This window comes from Lonchura striata, chromosome 8 (assembly GCF_046129695.1).
Source record: "Lonchura striata isolate bLonStr1 chromosome 8, bLonStr1.mat, whole genome shotgun sequence".
In the NCBI taxonomy this organism is placed as follows: Eukaryota; Metazoa; Chordata; class Aves; order Passeriformes; family Estrildidae; genus Lonchura; species Lonchura striata.
This window is the reverse complement of record NC_134610.1, coordinates 30268441-30292236: the sequence shown is the minus strand read 5'-3', so window position 1 is coordinate 30292236 and position 23796 is coordinate 30268441. Positions and strand designations below refer to the sequence as shown.

The 23796-nt window shown below is 38.6% G+C and overlaps 1 protein-coding gene across 5 annotated transcripts in view; it reads left to right on the top strand.

Annotated features, from left to right (window-relative positions):
- The window catches only part of MYO1B (myosin IB), a 108363-nt gene that overhangs the window by 72987 nt on the left and 11580 nt on the right, over positions 1-23796 (top strand). For 2 of the 5 annotated variants that reach the window (XM_077785145.1, XM_021531365.2), the window contains exons 14-26: positions 5906-6010; positions 7463-7525; positions 8245-8445; positions 10710-10936; positions 11126-11326; positions 12335-12428; positions 12860-13009; positions 15114-15182; positions 16759-16845; positions 17153-17239; positions 19856-19942; positions 23043-23117; positions 23514-23648. In XM_077785145.1, coding sequence (XP_077641271.1) covers positions 5906-6010; positions 7463-7525; positions 8245-8445; positions 10710-10936; positions 11126-11326; positions 12335-12428; positions 12860-13009; positions 15114-15182; positions 16759-16845; positions 17153-17239; positions 19856-19942; positions 23043-23117; positions 23514-23648 — 1581 coding nt within the window. The remainder of the gene's footprint in view (positions 1-5905; positions 6011-7462; positions 7526-8244; positions 8446-10709; positions 10937-11125; positions 11327-12334; positions 12429-12859; positions 13010-15113; positions 15183-16758; positions 16846-17152; positions 17240-19855; positions 19943-23042; positions 23118-23513; positions 23649-23796) is intronic. The other 3 variants (XM_021531370.2, XM_021531369.2, XM_021531372.2) reach the window with 3 other exon arrangements.

Sequence of the window (23796 nt, the reverse complement as noted above, 5' to 3'; positions counted from 1 at the left end):
ACAGGAAGGATGTTACAGTTTCAGAGCATCCTGAGCTCTGAGAGATTGCTCCTGGGTCAGGGTCTTCCCCCCACACCCCAAAGGATTGTTTTACTGGATAAGGGTCTAGTTATTTTCTAGCAGGATAACATATTAGACAAAAAAAAAAAAAATCTAAGGAGGAAGTTAACTTATCTGGATCTTATTTTATCTTTCTTTCTTTTTTTTTTTTTTTTTTAAGAAGCTTGGAACCCTTTCTTCATGGCTTGACTTTGGCGTTAACTCATCCCTGGATGTCTGTTTTGTTAGTTGCCCTAATCTCCAGACCATAATTTCCAGCTGCTTTTTCTAGGCTGTCTAGCTTGCAACAGATTTCCTTTTTGAAATTGTTCAACCCTTTGCTGGTGCCCAGAAGTTTATCATATACTGGCAAGCAGCAGTGCCAAAATATGTGTACTCAGCCCCTCTGCTTCTTCTGGCAAACCCCAGTCTAGTGGGAAAGAGGAGAACTGAATTTTTAATACATAATTGATAACTACCTCTGCTGGCAAGGGTTATGTGAGAGAGGAGCTTTACAGACAGGGAGCCTTGGTTGGACTCCTAAGTGCCAGGGAGTTTTTAAAATACCATCAAAGCCATAATTTCCTTAAGTGATGGGATGCTTGAAGCAGAGATGCATCCCAGGAAGCTAACCACCATTTAATTAATTGTATTATAACATGAGTATTTAGAAAGGTTTATTTTGCAACATGCAATTTTATTAAGTAAATCCCATTGGCTGGCTGTTTGCAGAGAGGAAATACTTGAAATGCTGGAGCAAAAATACACAAATGTTCTGCTTCAGGTTGTGAGAATAATGTTTTGCCCTACAGCAGCTATTTCTGTCTCAGTGGTTCTGATAATGCAGTAGGTTCTTGCCTTGTTGTAATTCCTGTTGTTCCACAAGTGTAATTTATCAGGTTGAGTTTTTTGAAGTGATGGTACCTGGGTTTTCCCATGAATCACACCTGCACTGGATTCACTGCAGATTCTTGCCTTTTTAAGTACAAATTTGGTTCAGCCCTGTGTGCCTGGACAGCAGAGCTGGGAACAAGATGGATTTCAGAGTGCCAGGTTCTCTGCCTGGCAGACAAAAAGGGCTGAAGTTGGTTGAGCTACACAAATATGGTAAATGGATAATCCCCCAAGCTTTGCACAGATCTTTCTTGCTTCCATGAGCTACGCTGAAACATGGCTTGATTGCATATAGTGGAATATTTATAATTAAAAGATGTGCCTCTCTGGTTCTTTGCATAATCAGAATTTACACAAAAGCCCAGTGCAGTCTAGTTTACAAGAAATAAGCTTGATTGGTCAAATGTTTGTATATGTAAACAGAAAATAAAGGGATAAATATCGATAACATGTCTTTACTAAATTTGCAAAAAATTTTGAAAAATTGTTACAACTGAGTCACGTTATAACCGGGTCATCGCTTTCTGAGATTAAAATAGTATCTTTTTTTATTTTCTTTAAATGCAATTTTCCCATATTGCTGATTTTAATTTCCTAGCATTTATATTCCTTAGTTTCATCTCATAAACTCGTATGCTTGTGTGGTCATACATAAAACCCCCTATCCCCAGACACCACAGTAGCATATAAATTGAATTTGCTGGTTGGTTTCACTCTTCATGCCACCATTCATCTCAGAGAAGTGAGTATGTTGGTCTTTTATCATCATTACTTTTGCCATCTGGCTTTTTCTCTAGGGGCCTGATGGAACTACTTGGGGTCACCTGCTTACATTAGGAGGCAGTCAGAGACTTCTGATGCCTGGAGCTATGTTGATATTTAAAAAAAAAACTTATTTTCTGGGGCTATTTGTGATAGAGCAGAAGTATCAGTCTCTGTATGTCTTTTTCTCTTCTCACATTGATGTGAAAGTTAATTTTAATGACATCAGTCCTGTTGATTTCAACAGTCTCATGACTTGAAAAGTTTAGGGTTTTCTTTTTAAAGAAGTTTTTCCTTTAAATACATCTCATGTATTATTTTAGCTGTATGTGTTCACATAATGTATTTGAAAAAATTGTTGCTGGGCACCTTTTTGTCAATGTGGTTGCAGACTGAGCAACGTGCAGATTTTTGAATTGCCTCTGAACAAGACTGGTGTGATGAAGGACTAAGGAGGAAGAGGAGACCTTGAGAAACACCTACAAAGGTGTGACACTGAGGTGTGATGTACCTGAGTCTGTAGGCTTGGATCCACATCATCTGCTTAATTTGGGAAAACAGTGGGGAGGACACAAAAACCACAATTCTTGGACTTTATTAGGCAGGTGGAAGTAAGAATTTATTCCTGCCTAATGGAAAGGTATGCAGTTTTCAGTTTTAAGCAGGTATCTTAGTTGCCTTATCTTTGGAAATTATTGGAAACTGGGTACTCAAAGTGAATTTGAATCTATGTGGGGAGAGAAGGTTAGAAAGTATCTAATGTTGGTAAGAAAATGCCCTGGTTTAGATATTTTCTGTTTATACATGTAATGGAGATCTTTCTGCATGAGACCAGTAAGAGATTTTTAGCCTCTTTTTTTATTTTTTTTTTTTTTGACAGAAATATTTTTATCTGTTTCACTTTTTTTTTTTACTGGTATAAAAAAGTATAAAGTCAGCAACAAACCATATATATTTGTTTTCAGATGATTCCACAATACACAAGCGGAATCTTTTGAAGAAGGAGTTAGGTAAAATATTAAGGATGAAATTATATTTTCTGTAGGACCTTCAAGCATCTGTATGTAATAGCTGTGGCTCACAGATAGAACTTTATAGCTAGTTTATATAATCATTTTATTTTTGCATGGAGAGGAATTTTTTTAGAGTTCAAAACTTGCTATTCATGAAATACCAACCATGAAGTTTGATAAAGAATGAAGCTGTATGAGTAAGACACCATTATTTGTGAAGCGAGAACCATGGTGAAGTAGGCTTTGATTTTTGTCACTGAATTTTTCTAGTCCTCTAAATTTAGTGATGCATCTGATAAAAGATTCAGAGGATAAGCTGAGGGTGGTTGGTTGAGCTGTATCTATAAATTCAACATGATTTTAAGCTTATCTCAGGTGACATTCTCTTTTCCCAGCGCCTTTATTTAATTTGAGAGACTGTGTGGCTTTACATTCCCTGAAGGTTTTATTTTGTATTCCACAGTGCTTTCAAAGGCACAGTTAGAAAGCTGCTATTAAAATGCAGGGATTGAAGCCATGCCCTTGACATTAAAAGTATCAGAATTACAGCCTGGAAGAGAAGCTGACACCTTGAGAAGATGCGGTCTTTTTTTTTTTTTCCCCCTTTAAAATTTCCTAAGACTATTTCATAGCTCTTGTTCAAATTTTGGGTCTGACTGCACTGCTCCTGTGTTGGTCAAACTCCTTTCTTCACTAAATACAAGAGGCCAGCATAAGGAGCGAGTTGTCTCTGATGGCTGGGTCCCTCCAGCCCTGTCTCCTGAGTGGGGTTAATGATGTGCTGTCACTGATGTGGGTTATTCTCTACTGCCTTCTAAAAAAAAAAAAAAAAAAAAAGTCAGAAGTCCTTTAGGATCCCTTCTAATTTTGTTGTATTCATGTCTATAAGACCTTCATTAAAATATTGGGGGGGACAACTAATCTGTGAATGTTTGTATATGCTTTGTAGAGCCTCACATAATTAAAATGAGAGATGTTCATTAAGGCACAACCTCTGTTCCCTTCCTTAGAATTGCTTAGAGATAAACACTCTAATTGGTTCTTTTGGGCGTGGTTTTCTAAAACCTTTTCTGAAGTGTATTTCATTTACCAAATGTCTTCTGAGTTAAGTATTTTCAGAATTTCAGTAATTTCAAACATTTTCCCCCCATTTTCTTTGCCATAATGAACTGTTTTAGCCTTTTGCTCTGTATTATTCATAAAGAACAACATCGCTGCTCCTCTTCAATAACTGTTATTCCTGGAATAGCAATTTTCAGTGGCTTGGCAATGTCAAATAGAATTTCATAGCTCAAAGTGAGTGATTTGTGGAGAGCTCTGTGGATTTTGGTTTGCCTTTTTTTTTTTTTGGCAAGCCATAAATATCACAGATACACAGCAAATCAGGAAAACATCTAGCAATTACTTTAATGTATTGTTAATGACCTTTCAGTTAGATGGTTTAGCTGGATTTTCTGTTCAGTTTCCGTCCTCTGTTGATGACCAAGCCTGTATAATTTGTGAGTGAAGAGCCCTGCAGCCCTTTTAATCAGAATAACCTGGTCTTTGGAGAAGCAGTCTCTCTGAGCTGGGTGGCATGTGCCTGGCAGGAGGATGCAGAGTGTGTTTTACCCTTTCACTTTGTCTGGGTGATGTGGCAGTTGGGGTCCTTTTACTTCAAACTCAACATATCTGAAGTGATGGCCTTATCTGAATGTGTCAAGTAAACTTATACTCATTCTTCCTCCAGTATTCTCTATTTCCTTCCACATTCTCTTCTTCTGTTGCAGAGATTTGTCTGCCCAAGGTTATAAATATGGCTCTTAGAGGCAAACATTACCTGGTGATTTGGAGACAGGGCAATGCAAGAATGCTGTTCTGTGTTAGGCTCTGATGTGTCTCAACCTCTTGGTTTATTTGGTAATATTTAGACAGTGCCTAAAGATAGACTCACCTACAAAGATGTAATATATAACATTTATGTAGTACTTTGCATTTTCAGTGATAGAAAGATTGATCTACTTGGTATGCTAAATAAATGCTAATAGTTATATTCTGTATTGTTCTGGAAGTAGAATAAGTACTGACTGCAGTTTATGTAATTTCTTTTTCAACAGAATGCAGTAAGTATGACTTGTTTGCAGTGCTGATTTTGCTGCATGCCAACTTTTAACTCTCTCATCTACAGCTATGCAAGTTTTGCAATCTCTGAGTGATAATTGCAGTTGGTGAGAGGGGCAGCATTTGTGGCTGAGGAATTTTGGTGATCAGCTATGATTTTGCTTCATTTAAAACTAAAATGATAAAAGTAATCTGTGCTGCCTCAATATTTTCTAATCTGCTTGTGTGTTCTTAATCTCATTTAGCAACCAGATCCTTAATTCAAGCATTCAAATGATTGCACTTGCCTTCAGTGATAAAAAATTCTATCAGCATAATTTAAGTTTCACAGGTATTGTATAGCAGATTATTTGGGAGTTTAAAAAGGCAGAGTGTCATGTCACAGCCTGTGACACCGACTCCTTCCTGTGCCCACCCCTCCTGCTAGGGTCTGCTCCACTCCCTGGTCCCTTCTGCAAAGGGTCACACATCTCCTTGCTCCCTAACCCAGTTTTAGATGAATTAGCCTGCTAGAGGAATTTTAGTCAATGAAGCTCTTTTGTCTCCCACCATTTCAAGGGGCAGTTTGTTGGCCGGGAGGAGGTGGGTTGACCTCTGGAGTCAATAATCTCTTAACCCAGGCTCAGCTGCAGCTGGAATAGCAGCTTGAGCCTTGTTCTGTAGGGAAATAGGATGCTTTATTGGCTGCTGAGTGGAAAAGAGGTAATGCTACTGTCATGATTTTATTTATCAGACCCTGCAGGAGTCTCCATTTTACATATGGGGGCAGAGGAATACAGGCAAAACTTTGGTTGTTTATTCCCTGACACCACAGGTGTCCTTATGACTTGTTCAAAGGAATCAGCGTGGAGGCATCATGGATAAACCTTACGGAGGTTTTTGTCCCTCCCAACGGACAAAGCCTCAGGGAAGGATTTGGTCTAAAATTTTTGAACTAATCGTGATCTCAATCAAATGTTACTCCAACCATCACCTCACAAAACTGGAGGGAGTAGTTAATACAGCAGCTTGTTGACCTGCAGCTGCTGCAGTAACTCGCTCCTGCTGGGTTCCAGGCTGTTTACACAAAGCAAACTCAAACATGTTTCATCTGACAGGACAACAGCTTTGAGCAATTCATTATCAACTACTGTAATGAGAAGCTGCAGCAGATCTTCATTGAACTTACCCTCAAAGAAGAACAGGAGGAGTACATCCGAGAGGTAATACTTGAATGGATCTTTCCTCACCCTCCTCCCATTGACACACAGGCAGGCAGGCTGGAACCATTTTTCAGGCAACAGAGGCACTTTCTGACCACAGGGCTGACATGGAGCATGTTTGTGTGGGGCTGTGTGGTAGTCACATTAAGCAAAAAATGTTGGTTTGGCATTTGTTTCACATTATGAGTTCTCCAGGTAAAACCAGACCCAGCTCTGATTCATTCATTGGCAACCATGACTGGCAGTTCTGAGCAAGGGCTAATTGATTTATTACAGCACTAATATCACTTTCTGGCATTACTACCATTACCCTGCAGCCTGTGTTTTGGATTATACAGCAATGTCTGGGATGCACCCAAAACCAGCCACAGCCACTCCTTCAATTGGACAGCTAAAATAATAGCATGCAACATGAAAGAAACTGCAAATAGAGTTTGGTTCTAGTGTTCTTTCAGGTATGTACTGAAGGGAGCTGTGTGAGCTTTGTGGATAAATGTAAGATGTCCTGTGGAGCCCAGCCTCTGGTGTTTGATGTTATTCTGTGAGTGAACATCAAGCTAAAGTTTTAATAGGTTTTAGCAGTGCTCCGCATGATACACAGAGCTCAGACAAAATACCAGCTCCCAGCTGTAAAAACTGGCACACACTGCCTATACTCAGACTGGATAATACCATTTTGCTTTATAAACATTTTTCAAAATTACATAAAGTTCCTGCCTTACAATCCTGATGATAACATTAAATTTTGGCATCTCTTTTTAATTTTGCATTCAGTGGAAAACCATCATTACTGCAATTTGATTCTTGAATGATATTTCAAATGCTCTGAGAAAAGTAAACTAAGAAGTACCACAGAGTGCAAATTAAGAATGAAATTAATATTTTCCTTTTTTCAGTCCTTTGCACTACCGGTGCTACCTCCTGATGCATTGGCATCTCATCCTGGAAATTTTATCACTGATATTCAAAAAAGAAGTGAGATACTAAGAACATCTGAACAACTGTATAATCTGGATTTTTCAAACGGTCTTATCTAAATTTAGCCTTCTTTCTTCCTCCCATTAAAAAAAAAAAAACCCAACAACGAAGAACTTAGAAATTTTGATGTGAGGAGCTTGCAGGGACATGGGCTGATTTCCTTCTGGCCAGTGGGAGCGTGGGCAGCGCGGGAGGAGCCTGGCCTGGCGCCAGGGAGTGCATGGGAAGCTGACATGGGTGGGGGAAAGGAATGGAGAGTGACTTTGGCAGCCACTCAAGGACACTCATTTTGCACAAATATTGTTAGGAGTAGATGATTGAATTTTTGTTTTCCTTAGTAAATGAATTGTTGGTAAGCATGAGGAGTTGAATTTGAATGCAGTGCCATGGTTAACAGGAGTAATTTTAATTGCTTAGAGGGAAAGCTCCCTCCATTGTTTTCCTGTTCATACATTTATTTATATTTTCTTGTAGGGGATTGAATGGACTCATATCGAATATTTCAACAATGCTATCATTTGTGACCTAATAGAAAATGTAAGTTGTATTCAAGAACCTCTCTGGATAACTTTAATGCATGGATTTAATTTAGCTGTAATGTCTGTATGCATCCTCATGCACTCAATTTTGTGAAACATGCCATTTGTTGTATTTTTTTTATAAGCTATATTACTTTTGTAGAAATATTCAGCAGTACCTACACAAAAAAGAAAAAAAACCAAAAAAAACCCCCAAAAAACTAACAAAACAAATCAAACAGCTCTTAAATGTTTACATTTAGGGCTGTTTTCAATAGCAGATATCACATGCTGCATTGTAATTAACATTTCTTTTCATATGGAAACTAGAAAACTCAATTACATGTTACTGAGTGTTTGAGGTACTCAAATTACTTGTATATTCTGAGAAGATTTACAATGCAAGAAGATAAAATTCCTTAACAATCACAAAAGGACATTTTTAAGCCATTAACATAAAATACATGGTGGTTTTATCATAAACTGGATACTTTCAATTGAGTTGGAGTTGCTAGCTGAGTAAATGACATGAAGTTTTAACGTGAATTTCAGATCTCATAGAAAGTCTTTTAAAAATTCAAGTGCTAAAAATCAGTTGAAATGGTCATGAGGTAAAGAGCCAAACTTTGAGATGGCTCAAAGAATGTTTGCCTGGGTAGCAGAAGTTGAAAAGGTGAATTATCTCCTTTTTGTGCTATGATGGAAACAAGTACTAAAGCTCTTGTTTTGAACCTTCAGAACCAAACTGGAATCCTGGCCATGCTGGATGAAGAATGCCTGAGGCCAGGAACTGTTACCGATGACACCTTTCTAGAAAAACTGAACCAGGTCTGTGCCACTCACCAGCATTTTGAGAGCAGGATGAGCAAGTGCTCCCGGTTCCTCAATGACACCTCCCTGCCTCACAGCTGCTTCAGGATTCAGCACTATGCTGGCAAGGTACCTGCTGAAGGGAGCTCCTGGTGTCTGGGGGGCTGGTGTAGCTGATGGAAAAATCCAGACCTGCCTTCATCTTTTCTGCCTTAAACCTCGAATCTGTGATTTTGGCTGGAAGGCTTTAAGAGAGCGTGGAATGGTTTTGGTTGAAAGGGATCTTAAACATCACCTAGTTCCAAGCTCTGCTGTGGGCAGGGACACCTTTCACTAGAGCCCCATCCAGCCTGGTCTTGAACACTTCCAGGGATGGGGCAGCCACAGCTTCTGTGGGCAGCCTGTGCAGGGCATCACCATGCTCCCAGGGAAGGATTTCTTCCTGCTATCTAACCTAAACCTGCCCACTGGCAGTGTGGAGCCCCTACTCCTTGTCCTGTCACTGCATGCCCTTGCAGAGAGTCCTGCTGCTGTGGCTGAAATCAAAGCAGTTCTCCTTCCATCCAAGGAGAAGGGTGCCCCATGTGCTTTGGTGCTGCATTAGGTCTCTGGAAAGAAATCATTGCTCACGTGCATCAGTTGGCAACATAGTTTGGAAAACATGCTCTTTGTCACTGAACTAGCTGCAGTTCTTAGTCACATTGTTGTGAAAATGCAGTTTTTCTACATTTGAAGGAACTGAGTTTGATACTCTGTGTTTAACAGATGGAAGAGAAAGCTACACAGAGGGCTTGCAAACATTTGCATTTTACAAATGTTTGTATTTGCATTTTTCAACATAAGCAGTATGAATAAATACCAGTCTTACAGCTTTCAGTGTGTGAAACCTGTGAAAAGCTATGACTTTTTATTAATGAAAATCAAAATAAAAAAATCAAATTAAATTTGTAAACTGAAGACAATCTATTTTATAAAAATTGAAAGTAAATGTAGGGTTGAAATTATACCTCTTGTCTGCATCTGCTGAAGTGATAATGTCACACAGTAAAGAATATGTGGAAAGTATTTAATTTCCCTTGGAGTACTTAATGATTTTTGAAATTTTCTCAATCTTAAAATTTTGAATGGCTCAATAATTTTTTCAGTCAAAATAGTCCTGGAAATATCAGACTTTCAGACTTTCATTCACATTAATTGCCCAGAAGAGTTTGTAACTGTAAAATCTATCAGGTATTTCTTTGGTTGTCAAAAATCTAAGCGAATTGAAAATACCCCAGTACTGTGAGAAGGATGGTGTATAGATTGTGTCTTAGCAGGCAGTGAGGGTCTTTGTTACAGGCATTCACTTACCCAGCAGAGTGAATTCCTCCTATTTTGGGAGGAATGTTGTTTTTCCATCCTCAGCTGAGAACATTTTGATCTTGTCACTGGTCAACAAAAGTCTGACCCTCCTTTTAGGAAATACAAGTAATTTCATGTGAACATTTGTTTTGGTTTGTGTTTTTGGTTTTTTTTTTTCAGTAGTGGCATTTACTGCACCTGTCAGAACCAGAAACATGTTCTCCAAAGTAAAATGCTGCCTACTGAGTTCTCAGTCACTTGCTGTTGTGTAAAATACGTGTCAGTACTATTTTCATTCAGAGTTCTGTGTACTTAGTTCATACCCATGCAGAACTGGGAAATCATGGATCTGAAGAAGAATCTGTATTACCAGCCAGATGACTTGTCTCAATTAACCAAATATGTTTCCTAGCCTCAAAAATTAAAGAAGCCAGTAGCAATCTGAGGTCTGCACAAAGTTCCTGTGGCTGCCTTCTGGGTACCCAGCTGCAGGTCAGAGTTTTGTACTCGTGCTTGTTGTTATTGGACTGCTTTCCTGGTAAAAGTCCTTTAAAATAACAGTCCCCTGAGGGCTGCACAGCTTGCTGCTTGCACTGTGATAGCAAGAGGTGATATTCCATATCTTGTTTTAGTTAGGCAAATAATGTAAGCATTAGTACTTTGAAAGGAAAGGGTATTTTTGTTGTTTTGGCTCAAAAGAGAGGGAGAAAAAGCTCATCAAACAGAAAAAAAGATTTTGTACTCATGGCAGGTGGTGGTGTGTCAGAGTAATCATGGAAAAAGGGTTTCTTCCATTTCAGAAACCAGAATTGATTGACACAGGGAACTGTTGGCAGTATGAGAAAATGCATCTTTCCCAGGTAGCGTGTTCAAAGACATTTCATCCAACAAAAAGCCATCCAAATGTCAGTTTTAAAATGAAAAGCTGAAATATCTTTCGTTTCTTTTGGACAGTGTGTAAGAAGGAGAAATCAATTTCTTGGGTCAGTTTTGAACTGGTCTATGTTTTAGTTCAAAGCCTGCACTGATGAGTTCTCTTCTCTGTTGTTCAGGTTATGTACCAGGTGGAAGGATTTGTTGACAAAAATAATGATCTTCTGTACCGTGACCTCTCCCAGGCCATGTGGAAGGCCAACCACTCCCTTATCAAAGCGTTGTTCCCAGAAGGAAACCCTGCTAAGATCAATCTGAAGAGACCACCAACAGCAGGTTCACAGTTCAAGGCTTCAGTTGCTACCCTGATGAAAAATCTCCAGACAAAAAATCCAAACTACATCAGGTAAATTCCCCAGTGCCAAAGATTTGGTCAGTTTGCTTGATGAGGTTATAAAAAATAAAACAAAACAAACAAACAAAAAAAAATCCTGATGTCCAAGGATAAACTATAAAAATGTATGGTTTAAGCTCACCATCACAGCTGTTAGCACATACAGTACAAAGAGACATCCCTTTTGGTTTTCCTGTGCAGGTGCATCAAGCCCAATGACAAAAAGGCTGCACACATTTTCAACGAAGCCCTGGTGTGCCACCAGATCCGGTACCTGGGGCTCCTGGAGAACGTGCGGGTGCGGAGGGCGGGCTACGCCTTCCGGCAGCCCTACGAGCCCTGCCTGGAGAGGTACAAAATGCTCTGCAAGCAGACCTGGCCCCACTGGAGAGGGCCAGCCAGGTAGGCAAACAGCAATATTGCAACCTGTCCCGAGTGAAATTCCCATCTTCCATATGTCCTGGGCTTTTAGTTGTTGTGCTTACGTTGCAAAAGGAATGCGGTGCGGGGCTTACTGATTTGGGTCTGAAAGAAAGGGTGTGAGAGAGAGATACTGCCATGGATTCAAAATAACTGGGAGGTCTGCAATGATCAGGAGTGCACTTACCTTTAATGACCAATTTTCAAAGTATAAGAACACTAATTTTGTTGAAGGCGGTCATACAATCTTCCTCTGCCCTTTCAGGAATAACTTTACATAATGATTGGGGAACAATTATGAGACAATCGTTGCAAATCAATTATATTAAATATATACGCTTAAATTGCATAGTATTCACATGTATTCTTGCAAATAGTGTCTGGGATGGGCAAATAAGCTTCTATTATTTCTTTTACGTGTGGCCACCAAAAGCAAGATTTCAGAATTGATTAACATCTTTTAGCTACAATATAAGTCTTCAGGTTATCAAGAGAATGATGGCAGTGTAGTATTGGTAACAATAGCATTGCAATAATCATCACAAAGATCTGCACAGTTCCACTTCCTTTTTTTCTATTGGTGTTCATAAAATACATTTGATGAGAATGGAACGCTGGCATTTGTCAAACTCGTCAGTCTTTGTTTCACATTCTGACATTAGTGTGAGCCCTTCCTTTTTCCTTCCTTCTGTTTTTAAGTAAAATAATTATAGATGTAAGAGGAAAAAATAGGCCGTTGCTGAGGCTGTAAAATAAAATTTGCTCTTTTTTTCATCAAATTATTCTGAATCTTTACAGTGATTATTCTTACCTTTAGTGGAAGAAAACACTGAGGAAATGAGTTAGGTTTTCAATCTTCTTATGTCAAGCACTATTTAAAAGTTTAAAATATGCTTTCATATACCTTCCACAAATTAAGCTGTGAATATGTAAACTAAGATGTTTTAGAGCTGGGGGTCGTGTTTGTTAAGCTCATTTACTCCTTCTTAGGGCTGGAGTAGAGGTGCTGTTTAATGAATTGGGAATCCCTGAAGAGGAATTTTCATTCGGTAGATCAAAGATATTCATCCGCAACCCAAGAACAGTAAGTGAAAAATGCCTCCTGCAAAATCAAGCCCTCTCTCATGAGGACAGCATCATCCACCACCTGGCTCCTACAGATTTTTATACATGCAGTGGTTTGATATATTGCTATGACAGAAGCATAAAAAAAAGAGCGATTTTTAATGTTAGGCCCATTAAAATCAATCTGAATCAAGATTCTACAATAACTGTCAGCTTTAATTTAATATAATTTTTGAGCACTGACTTGTGACATTGTATCTGCCACAAATCTTGTTGGTGTACCTGCCTGTAGCTCTGGAGAAGAATAAAACAATGTTTAATTAAGGGGGACTTCAGCAAAGAGGAGATTTCTCTTACAAGAACTGTGCTTATGGTATTTTTTCCTTGTCCCTTCTCTCCTGCTGTTTTTCTTCCAATATCAAACAAAACCCTGAAAACCCCCACACCCAGCTTTTCAAACTAGAAGACCTGAGAAAGCAGCGTCTGGAGGACTTGGCTACTCTAATTGAGAAGATTTACAGAGGCTGGAAGTGCCGTACTCACTTCTTGTTAATGAAAAAATGCCAGATTGTGATCGCTTCCTGGTACAGGAGATACTCAGTAAGATACCATCCTTACTGCATGGTGGGGGGAGGTCTCTTCATTGTTTACTACATATAACCTTCATAGGATTTTTTTTCTTCAATATGTACAGAGAGCTGTTGAAAGAATTCAATTTTATGTTACTACTTACGTACCAATAGCAGGAATAAAGAAAAGTTAGTTTATATAGAGTACTGTTAAGTGCTTACACTGTGCTAGTTTTTAAAAAATTAAAAAGCTCACCAGAGTCCTTTCACTCTGGGAGAGCAGGATTGTGTGGCTCAGCTGGGAAGAGTCTTTTTCATTCAGCTAAAATGCTGTGCTTCCCAACACTTACAGCGCCTCTCAAAACATATGGTTAATGTGTAAAAAATGTTCAGTAATATACATGTGCAGTTCTGTGGAATTCAGTCATTCCTAAGCCTTTTTGTGGTTTTGCCTTATTTGGAGCATTTGCCTAAGACTCAAAAATGCTGCCTGTAGGGGTTTATTTTAATTGTAACTCCTAAGACTTGTAATTTGGTATCATTCTTGATACAGTTAATCCCAAAACAGTTTCAGCTCTATGTGTGGACTGAGTGTTCTGTGCCACAAACTGATCCACGCTGCTACACCACTCTTTCATGTCTTCTTGGCAGTTAGTAAATAATACTGACTTACGTGATAAAAAAGATTTATTTGTTTTTAAAACCACTCTTGAACTTCTCAGCTGTGTTTTGTTATTGCTGGAGAATAACACAAGCATATCAGAAACCTTGATAAAACACGGAAAGAAAAATCTTCTTAAACTGCAAGTTGACAAATCCCCGTTTTTCAGTTGACAAGCAGTTCTGTTCATCCTCTTGAAAGCCATCAGTGTTTGGTTCACTTTTGGATAGTTAGGGGGAAGTCTAGATCATTTGAAAAAAGTATGACTGAAGCATACGTCTTGACTGTAAAAGCTCTTCTCTCTGACTTTGTGGGACTGAAAGGCCCCATTCCTACAAACAGCATCATTACAGAGTTGCACTGTGCCCATATGGCTTCATTATGATCTCACACATTCTTAATGAATTTTAAATGAACTTACTGCAGCTAGATTGGCACAGCTTTAAATACAAAGAAATGATAACAAATGCACAACCAAGAACTGCTGATTTCTTAACTGTAAGCCTTTATTGGGTCACTGGTGACACATGGCAGCAGTTGTTTTAATGGTCATGTTAGAGACCAATAAAATAAAGTTTTCTCAGCCTCTTCACATGGATGAAAGGCACCGTTCTCCTTACCCAACGTGACTGGTAGGCACCGTGCTTTGGAAGGTTTCACAGGAAATCCCTGGAATGAATAAAGATTTTTTTTAATAACTCCTTGTGCTGGAGGCTTGACTCAAGGATCTGCAGGCACTTGTCTGTCTGTTGCCTTGCAGGGCAGGACAGACAGCAGCTGTGGCATGAGGGTGGCCCAGAGAGGACCCTCTCCAGCTTGCTCACAGAGATTTTCACTGTCAATGAGTGGGTTGAATGTCAAGTCTAAAAGCCCTGTTGCAAAGTCTGTCAATTTAGTATTATAATAAATGCTGGGCTACTGGAGAACTGAATCTTTCCTTTTAGAAGGAAAATGCTCAGCTGTCCAGGAAATTTATTGTTCAACCTGGCATACTTAAATAGTAGTCCAGCATCTCAGTTAGGAATCCATGGTTTTGGACTTTTTCCTCTTCCTAAGTTATCATCAGCCATAATAAAAGTGCTGTGGGTAATAGGAACAGCACATGTCTTATAAAAAGGTGGTAAAAAGCTTAGCCTACAAACCTGAGTATGTGTGACAGTTTGTGTGCTGCTCTGGTGGAAAAGATAAATAAAGCTCTTACTGTTAGCATTTAATGTGCAATTGTGCTGCTGACCATGAACTTAGTGTTTCTGTAAACAGAGTGGCATTGTCCATGCAGCATTGTTGATGTGCTTTGTTTCCCCTCGAGTTGAACACACAATCTGATCTGCTCAGTCAGAAATGGTTCACTTTTTACATTTAGTGCTTGTCTCCTCAAGCACATTGTCAAATGTTAGTAATGAAAGGCTAATTATGCAGTGTTTAACAGACATAATATTCTGTTCTAAACATCACATACTTATTTCTAACACAGCAACAAAAAAAATACCAGAAGATAAAGAGTTCGGCTATCACAGTACAGTCGTACATCAGAGGGTGGAAGGTGAGTTTCCTGTTACTGCAGCTGTCTCTGTTTGCAGAGGTAAGGAGCAGGTCAGAAAACACTTTCCAAGTGCACTGAGCCTCCTGCCTGTCACACCTCCTCTCTTGGGAGCTTGTGGCTGTGCCACAGCCATTGTTAAACACTCGTGTTTGCTGTGGAAGAGATGAGTTCAGGATGTCTGCATGTGCTTCATGGGCTACAAATCCCTGCAAAAGGTGCAAGTGGAATGCTGGGACCACACTAAACCACTGAGTTATCCTTGAAGCATCTTCTTCCATGGAATTGAGAAGGCCAGCAGCTCCGGAGAAGGGTGCTCTGGGGCTCTGCCATTGGCCTTAGGAAAAATGTAGCGCTGGACTGATTGGGAAGAAAGAAGCTGTGGTTGGCAGTTATTTAATGCTTTAAAGGATTCTCAAAGAATGAATAAAATTGAAAGCAGGATTAAAATAAAGAGTTTGGGTTGCCTGGGCAATTTGTTACTGGGTTAAATCTTCAAATCTCCATCTGCTAAGCAAAAGAGTGAAAGTGTACTTGTGTTAAGAAAGTAGTTTATTGCTGTGGGCTTTCACACTGCCTCAATTTGCCACAACTTTACTTCTTCTCTGAGAAGATTGTACTTTGTGAAGGGATAATCATGATCCTAGTAGATATTTAAGGAATGATGCTTTAATAGGAGGTAAAAATGAGACTAACAGCTCACATGAAAGCAGTCATGATGCTTAAAGCCATTACTGCTATCTAGCTTCAAAAAAAACAACCCTGGGCTCTTCTATTTTTTATTAACCTTTCTTTACCCTGCTAAAGGTGGCTTTCCCCTGTAGATAGGGAAGAGAGAACTGCCTTTAGTTCTGGAGTCTGTTTCCTTTCTGTCAGACAGGGAAGGAAGGAGCTACAGTTAGTAGATATTGGTGTAAATAGTCTCTCCTGCCCAGAAGGCTTTAAAGTTTGCCAGCAATAAAGTAACATGATTTGATTTTGCTATTTCTCTGGATTTTTACTTTGTCTTTATAATTTTGTTTAAATGAGTTTAAAATATCCTTTCATTCTAACTATTGATGTGCTGTCTTTTCCCATGAGCATTATTTGAAGAAAACTGGGTTAAAAGCATCATCTGAAGTTATGGTTTTCTGTTTGCCTTTGGAGAACAAGCTCTTTTGCAGTAGCATTGTGCATGAAAGCCTGGCATGACAGCAGCCTTTGGTGTGACCTAAAGACAGGCAATTTACTTATGATTTATTCTTTATTGTACTCTAAATGGATTAGACATTTATTGTATGGAGAAAAAATATTGTTGCCATTATGCAAACAGACATATAGATATCTCAGGTAATGCAGTAAACCTGGGAGAAAACTGAGCCATTGAACTAAGATCACCTAACCTGCAAGTCGCATTATTGCAGCACAGAATCCTCCCTAGAGCAGCAAATTTTAGGCTGGGGCAGCATTTGTGAATGTATTTGCTTGGGGATTTGGAGGCAGTGATCTTTGGTTTTACCTAGATTTGCAAGTTGCAGTGCCCTACTTCAAAAGTATACAAATCTAGTTAGTTAAAAAGAACATTTTCAATTGTTTACAGGCTCGGAAACTTCTTCGGGAGCTGAAGCATCTGAAGCGTTGTAACGAGGCTGCCACAGTAATTGCTGCTTATTGGCATGGTACCCAGGTAAGAAAATGGCAACAAATTGTGCAACTGTGTGTCCCTACATGGAATGAAGAAGGATATCCCTCAGGATAGCTATCTGGGAATACTGTCAGTGCCTTAAACCGCTTTGACTGCTTAAACTGGTTTATTTTGGTTTCTCTTTGCTGCTAACATGTCATAGCTGGTGCAATCTGGGAGGCTGGGACACGCTTTAATTTTTGCTGTTTGTAGTGACTGGTTACTTGCTTTCTTTCTTGCACCAATGGGAACTTGCAGTAATCTTTCCTTTTCTAAGCTTTTCTATATCCCATTTTCAAATGCATCACAGGCACGAAGGGAACTGAGACGACTGAAAGACGAGGCTAGAAATAAACATGCTATTGCTGTTATTTGGGCTTTCTGGCTTGGACATAAGGTACCTCATGCACATATCACATGTTCCCCCCTTCATTACTCAGCAATATCAGCATTTAATCACTATTTCATAGTGAGAATTCATGACTAATACAATTCACTCTTAAATAATAGAGCATGATCATCAATTCCTTCCATTTCCATTCATGCCACACCTAATAAATCTGATAGAATTGTGTATGCCAGTTTTTTGTAGAGTAGGAAATACTTTGCATGGCAACCGAGTACAGATTTGCACTAACAAGCCATTAGATTAGATTAAAAATGACTGTACTACAGTAATCTCAAATTAGGAAATGCATTTAACTACATGTAAATATGCAAAGCATGGTTTGTGGGGGGAGAGAAGGTTGGGGTTTTTTTGGTGTGTTCCTCCCCATGCCCCAACAAGTGCTTTCAGTGACACTGTGTTAGTGATCCAATTGAGATTTTCACCACATATTATATATGTACCCTGGGCAGTTTTCATCTACAAGTTCAAACCAACATTATTAATTTTCCTTAAATTCTACTTATGATTGGTTTAATTGATTCTCTGGCTGTGATTTGAGCCAGTAAAGAAAATTCAATAACCACAAGTAAAGGAAAATTTTATGAGCTGATCTTTTAGCAGAAAATGATGTTAGTTTGCAATTCTAAACTTACAGCTCTAGAAAAATCCCAGGAATTTCAGCATCAGCTGTTTGTTTTCAGAAGCAAAGTCCCACTGAAAGATTCTTGCTAATCCCCAGCCTGTAGTTCTGGGTTATGTGAACATTTGAAATGCTGTTCACTGGAGGTCAAAACTATATTGGTTTCAATTAATAAATTCCTAATTTAGCTGAAAACCATAAATACATTAGACTTGAAACATTTTTCAGTTGTTATTTATGTTGTGAGTGTGTTGTTAGAACACCTTGCCAACTGGATGGAGAAATGTGCTCAAATTATATCTGGAGTATAATGCTGTGTTTGACCTTTGCTATTTTGGTATAAATTTATTAGATTTCCAGCAAAATGGCAGCCCTGGGAATCCAAACAAACATGTTCAGAATTTCCTTCATACTAGGGAGTCTTGGAACTTTTCAGTTATGGCTTGATATTTAGGTAATGATATAATTTGACAGACACACGGTTTCCTCTACATTTGATTAAGCACAATACGTCAAGAATTTTTTTTTTAACTAGAGCTCCTTTTACTAAAGTATTGCTCAGTACTGCAGAAGAGATATTTGTTTTCATAGTTTTAAGATATTTCTTTGATATCTTTATAAGATATATCCAGTGGATGCGATAGTGTTAACCATGTTAAAGTTCCTCATTTAAATGTTTAGTAGATTTGGATGATTTAATAGTTATTTTTATCAACTGGCTCACAAGAATTTAGTGAAAAATTGTCTCCTTATTCCTTAACTATAAATAATCTAAACATAATAATATATATGAATATAAAGATAATAATCTAAATTGAATTAAGATTAGAAAAATAATTATAGTGTCTGATAAGGGAGACAACTTTTTTATTGATGTGATCTGTTATCTTTTCCTGGGGGAATATTTAGAACAAAAATGTTTAAAAGTTATCATCAGAAGTCTCTTGCTTTACCAAAAAAATCCAAAAACAAACAAACACAAATAAAACAAGAGTGAGCCTCAGGTACTCAGTTTCCTTCCTTTTCACAAGATAGACAAATACTTAGCTTTGCATAGCTCTTGCTTTTACATTGCTGTGCAGTAGGAGCTTTTCTGCCAAGCAGATGAGTGAAAACATAATTTCTAAGTCTGCATCTTCTGTACATTAACCTTTCCAGCTGCACAAGGAGAGCATCACTGGTGCAGGCTGGAACTGCTGCTGCACAGGTCTGATAACTCACAGCTTGACAAGTGCAGATACAGGGCTAGAGCTGCTCTGACTGAGCCTGTATTACTGGAACTCTTCCTTGAGTGTTTTCATCAGATAACTCAACAAAAAATGTGCTGGTATCTCCTAAAATGTGACATGCTGTTAGAGTTGCCCACACATGCCTCAAATTGCTTTCCTAAAATGGAATGATTGATGAAAGGTAGGAAGGTGCTTATTGCCTTGTATATGAGGAATGCACCAGGTTTGATGGCTTTGCCCCTTAATTCCACAGACAGACATCATTTAACAGGCTGGAGAGTTTTTTTTTTTTTTTTTTTTTTTTTTCAATACATATCAAAATAAAAAAATAACCTCCAGAATAAAAGCCCTCATTACAATGCTGGAAAGTCACCATGACACGTAGTTTCAGAGCTGATTCTGTCCTGCCCAGGCACTTGATAGTGAGATTTTAGGAAGTCTTGATTTTCACGTGCATCATTTTGACGGTAAAACTGCAGACAAAACTCTCCCATTAGAATGTACGTATGGGAGGTGTGCACAGAAGAGGAGAGGCAGGCCTGACAGCGAATAACAGGGCTGAATAACGAAATTCCCACCTGTGCGTGCCACGGCAGCAGCAGAGGAGGCTTTTCTCCGTGGCTTCACACAGCTCGGGCGGCGCTGGGCGCGGGAGGTGAAGCGCTGCCCCTGATCCCTTCCCCGCTGGTGGTGGGAGCGGCGTCCCGCGCTCTCTGCATCGGGCTCTCTCTTTTGTTCACTCTCTGAACCTTTTAGGCTCGGAGGGAGTTGAAACGCTTGAAGGAGGAGGCTAGGCGTAAGCATGCTGTGGCAGTCATTTGGGCTTACTGGCTTGGACTGAAGGTACTTTCTCCAACACTCCCATCTTGTTAACATGAACTCAATAAAGCGTGGCACACCTTACTAACACTTAATAAACAAGCAGTTTTGTGTGGGCTCACTGGAAGGGATGTTTTTTTTACACATTGTTTAACTTTTGCCGTGGACTTGGCTGAAAAAGTCATAAGCTGAAGTTGTCTCCCTTACACCAATGTTGAGGCATTGGGGGTTTTTTGTCATGTCAGGAATTGCAGAAAGACAGAAGATTAAAGGGACTCTATTACAGTTGTTGACTTTAAAAGCTGACCTACCTTGGCAAAGGTCCTATCTGGAAAGATTACAAGGATGTATTTTCTTGTTGTGACCTCTGCTTGTTAGAATGGGAAATAGGGTGGAAGTGTCTGACTCTCACTGCTGCTCACAGTAGACCCCTGATCCCAGTGTTGAGGGCAGGGTGTAAAGCCAGTGGTCATGTCCTGTTGCATCCAGCAGCCTTTTTAGGGCCTGGCATTACACACAACGACCTGTGGCTTGTGACAGCCATGAATTCCTAGAAAAATTGAAATGCACAAAAGTGTTTGCTTTCAAGAAAGTCCCTTGCTTTCAAGGATTGGTTGTCAAAAGAAAACACATCTGTAATCTGGAAAAATGTAGTTCTGCTCTGTAAATAGACTATGAAAATGGCATCTTCAGATGTTTCAGGTCTGTGCCCAAATGATTTACATAACACAGTTTTACAAATGCAGTCCTGAAGAACTGCAGAAATCTGAATCTGTTTGGCTTGGCTTGGAGTGACTGCTGCTAATGGGAATATTGTAGATTACAGAGGTCTGAAAGGAACAGTTCACTGAATAACGCAGAATAAAGTTCAGTGATGAAATAGTTAGAAAACATACAATTATAGTAATGCATGTTCATTTGTATGAAAAAAAAAATCCATTACAGTACGTACATGGAAAACAGAGCTGGAAAATACAAAGGAGCCATTTCAAGAAGTCATTCTGCAGATCAGAATCACTCTTTAGGTACTACTGCCAAAGTAGGTCTGTTTTTATGATTTTAAAACAAGGATATATCCCTCCTGAGAACTCAGAGACCATTTCATATGAAACAGTCGCATTTAAATGCAAGCTAATGACTCCAAAACATTTAAGGCACATTACAGCAGCAATGCATTTCTGCAGTCTGTGGTTTTCAATGAGTTTGTTAAATAGTGTCAGCTACATTTCCAGTTTCCATCTCACCTGAAATATACAGATTTTTCTCAATAAAACTGTAGTCTGTCATTCCAATATATCACTGTTACCACAAGTAGTTTGAAGGCAAAGTGTTTTCACCCATGATATGCGAGGCTGAGGAATTAAAGTTGATAAAAACGATGAAAGTTAAACCATTAAATTGTGGGGATTTTGTTGTTTAGTTTTTTGTTTCTTTTTTTTTTTTTTAATTGTATGCCAAGTAGATTTTAATAGCATTTGTGGTACTTTCCAGATTTATGCTTTTCTGGAGCAGCTTGCATTTCTCAGTGCTTGCTTTGCAGCTTCCCTGCAGCACCAATAGGATGTGTGGGTGTCTATTAGTCCCTTTCCTCCAAATTAATTTGCACACCTTGCAGCTCGCAAAGAATAATATAAAGCAAGATCATTAAGGAGAGTCGATGGTGAGATTTGGGATGATTGTGGTTGGAGTGGCTTTGAGTGTGTTAATTACCATCCCTGAATAATTAATAAAGGATGTACTCTAATTATAGAGCACTAAGCCTTGCAGAAAATGAGTGAATAGAACTCTAATAATTTTTTTTTCTTATAAAGTGAGAAGGAAAAAAAAATATCTGCTGAATTTGCATGGTGTGATGACAGCTGAATGTTGCCAGTTTTGTGGCATCTTAAGATGTTACGCATCTTAATGTGTAATTAAGCAAAATCTGTTCACCTGTGGGGTGGTTTTTGTCCACAAATGGTGACAGATTCTTGCTTTCCAAATGCTGGCTTATCTTAAAATGCATGAATGAGGCAGAAGGGGGTGCCAGGTAAATTATTTTCTGAGTTGAAGAGGATTTTATGCTATGGGTTTCCCTTTATATTCTGGTTACTGAGAAGCCAGCAACACATAGTGAGTTAGCTAAAACCACTATATTTTGCTCTGGGGTAAATTATGCAAAGCCATGATGTTTTCCCTGGGTTTTGCCCAAAACCCATAACAGGTGTGTTGCAGACTGTGCCAGAGTTAGCAAAAAAACTGGGGGATGTTTCAGCTGACTTCAGGTGAGCCTGTGTGTCACATAAAACTGCAAATCAGGTGGGCTCTCCCTTACTGCTTTTTTTGAATTTTGCTCTAAGTAGCACTGATAGAAATACAAAAGGCAAAAGTACTCTAAAACTTGCACTTCCAAGTATGTATTTAAAATTAATATTGCTTGCAAAAATTATGATGTTCAGTTTTTTGATTAGTTTTTAATTTTATGGGATTTTTAAATAAATTTTGGGAGCAAATATCAAGCTGGCTGACATTAAGCAATCTTTGTGTTAATTCTCTGCTCTTACCAAGCACCAAAATCTTATTTTTCTTTTGGAATGAGGACTGCTTTTGTCAAAAGAATTTTTTCATGCAGACGTGTGCTCTGGAAAAAAAAAAACCCAACCCTTTTTATTATAGCAAACTCTCTATATTAAGAATGTTAAAGGAGAAAAATTGAAAATTTCACCAGTTAACTCTGTAATTAACTTCAAATAAGTGTCACTTTAGACACAACAAAATAGTATCATCCGTGTTGATGTCTCACTTTTTCCAGTCCAGCTTTATGCAAAAGTCTATTGAAAATAGATTCATGCTGCAAATTCAACAATATTTGAATAATTTGCCTTTTTGGAGGGAAGGATTTCAAATTCCTTGATAAGTTTGCGAGTAATTGCACTCAGGTCAGCCGAGGTGTCTTTCAGATATCGTGGTCCATGGTCTGCTTCACATAATTTAAGTGTGACCAGGTGATGTTCCTATTTCAGGGAACCCTTTGCATGTACATATGCTTGTTTTTATGTCTTCTACCATAGAGCTTGTTAAAGTAGCACATGTGCAAACAAATTTGCTCTTTATATTCATTTTGAGGGTTTGTTTAACTTTCCAGGTCCGTAGAGAATACAGGAAATTCTTCAGAGCCAATGCTGGAAGAAAAATTTATGAATTTACCCTTCAGAGACTTGTATGTATATATCTGTACAAAGTACATGTACACTTCCTGTGTTTTAAGTTTTTATTTTCTGTCAAATGTCGCAGTTGTGTTATGATAGTCTTTGTAAGGAAATGTCCAAGCACATGGAAAAGTGACAAATTAATATTCTGATATTGTAAAGAAAGGATAGTGATAATTTTTGGAGGTATAGGAATGGTACAAAGTATTTGCCACACTTCTGTGATATCTAAATCTGCCTTTCTCAATATACCTGGCTTTAAAAGTCCATATTCTGGTTTATGAGAGCTGAGAGTTGCAATTTGGTACCTTTGCTTTTTAATCACAGAGCATCTGCTTTTCCTTGTGCACTGCAATAACTCTGATATTTGAACATTAATAAAACATCTTGCTTCAATTTTATCACAGATGCAAAAATACTTCTTGGAAATGAAGAATAAGATGCCTTCTTTATCACCAATAGATAAAAACTGGCCAGCGAGGCCTTACCTTTTCTTGGATTCAACTCACAAGGAACTAAAGAGGATTTTCCATTTGTGGAGGGTAGGACACATTCTGGTCCAGTCTGTGCAGAACTTCTTCCCATGATTTTCTACAGTTTTGTTCAAAAAGGGTCTATTTTTAGGATTTATTTCCTTCTATTCCAGCCAGGATAATTTTATTTCTTTGGAAGGAGTAGGTTTTTTGATCA